Source organism: Haliaeetus leucocephalus, unplaced genomic scaffold, assembly GCF_000737465.1.
Source record: "Haliaeetus leucocephalus isolate CR32 unplaced genomic scaffold, Haliaeetus_leucocephalus-4.0 Scaffold924, whole genome shotgun sequence".
In the NCBI taxonomy this organism is placed as follows: Eukaryota; Metazoa; Chordata; class Aves; order Accipitriformes; family Accipitridae; genus Haliaeetus; species Haliaeetus leucocephalus.
The window spans coordinates 63,554-64,071 of NW_010973360.1; the positions used below are offsets into that span (position 1 = coordinate 63,554).

Below are 518 nucleotides of genomic sequence, written 5' to 3' on the forward strand. Positions count from 1 at the left end.
CCCCCCCGTCAGATGAAGATGGCAACGTCTGTGATCCAAGCGTGCCGCAGCCTGGCTCTCTCAACATGGCTGCTGTCCTTTTGTTTCGTGCATCTGCTGTGCCTGGACTTCACGGTGGCCGAGAAGGAGGAGTGGTACACGGCCTTCGTCAACATCACCTACGCCGACCCGGCGGCCGGCAGCGCCGAGCTCCGCAGCGAGAAGAGCGAGTGCGGGCGCTACGGCGAGCAGTCGCCCAAGCAGGACGCCCGCGGGCAGGTGGCCCTCTCCGCCTCCCCCGCCGACCGCTACGCCTGCGACCCCGGCACCCGCTTCAACGCCCCGGCGCCGGGCAAGAGCTGGGTGGCCCTCATCCCGCGGGGAAACTGCACCTACAAGGACAAGATCCGCCACGCCGCCGCCCAGAACGCCTCCGCCGTCGTCATCTACAACGTGGGCTCCAGCAACGCCAACGAGACCATCACCATGCCCCACGCAGGTGAGACCCGGCGCCCTCCCTGCCCGCCGCCCGTGGGCGC

The 518-nt window shown here is 69.1% G+C and overlaps 1 protein-coding gene across 1 annotated transcript in view; it reads left to right on the forward strand.

Annotated features, from left to right (window-relative positions):
* The first annotated feature begins 18 nt into the window (after positions 1–18).
* RNF150 (ring finger protein 150) overlaps positions 19–518 on the forward strand; it is a 118,841-nt gene continuing 118,341 nt past the window's right edge. The window contains exon 1 of the mRNA XM_010583603.1: positions 19–478. Within this exon, the coding sequence (XP_010581905.1) occupies positions 19–478 (460 nt within the window). The remainder of the gene's footprint in view (positions 479–518) is intronic.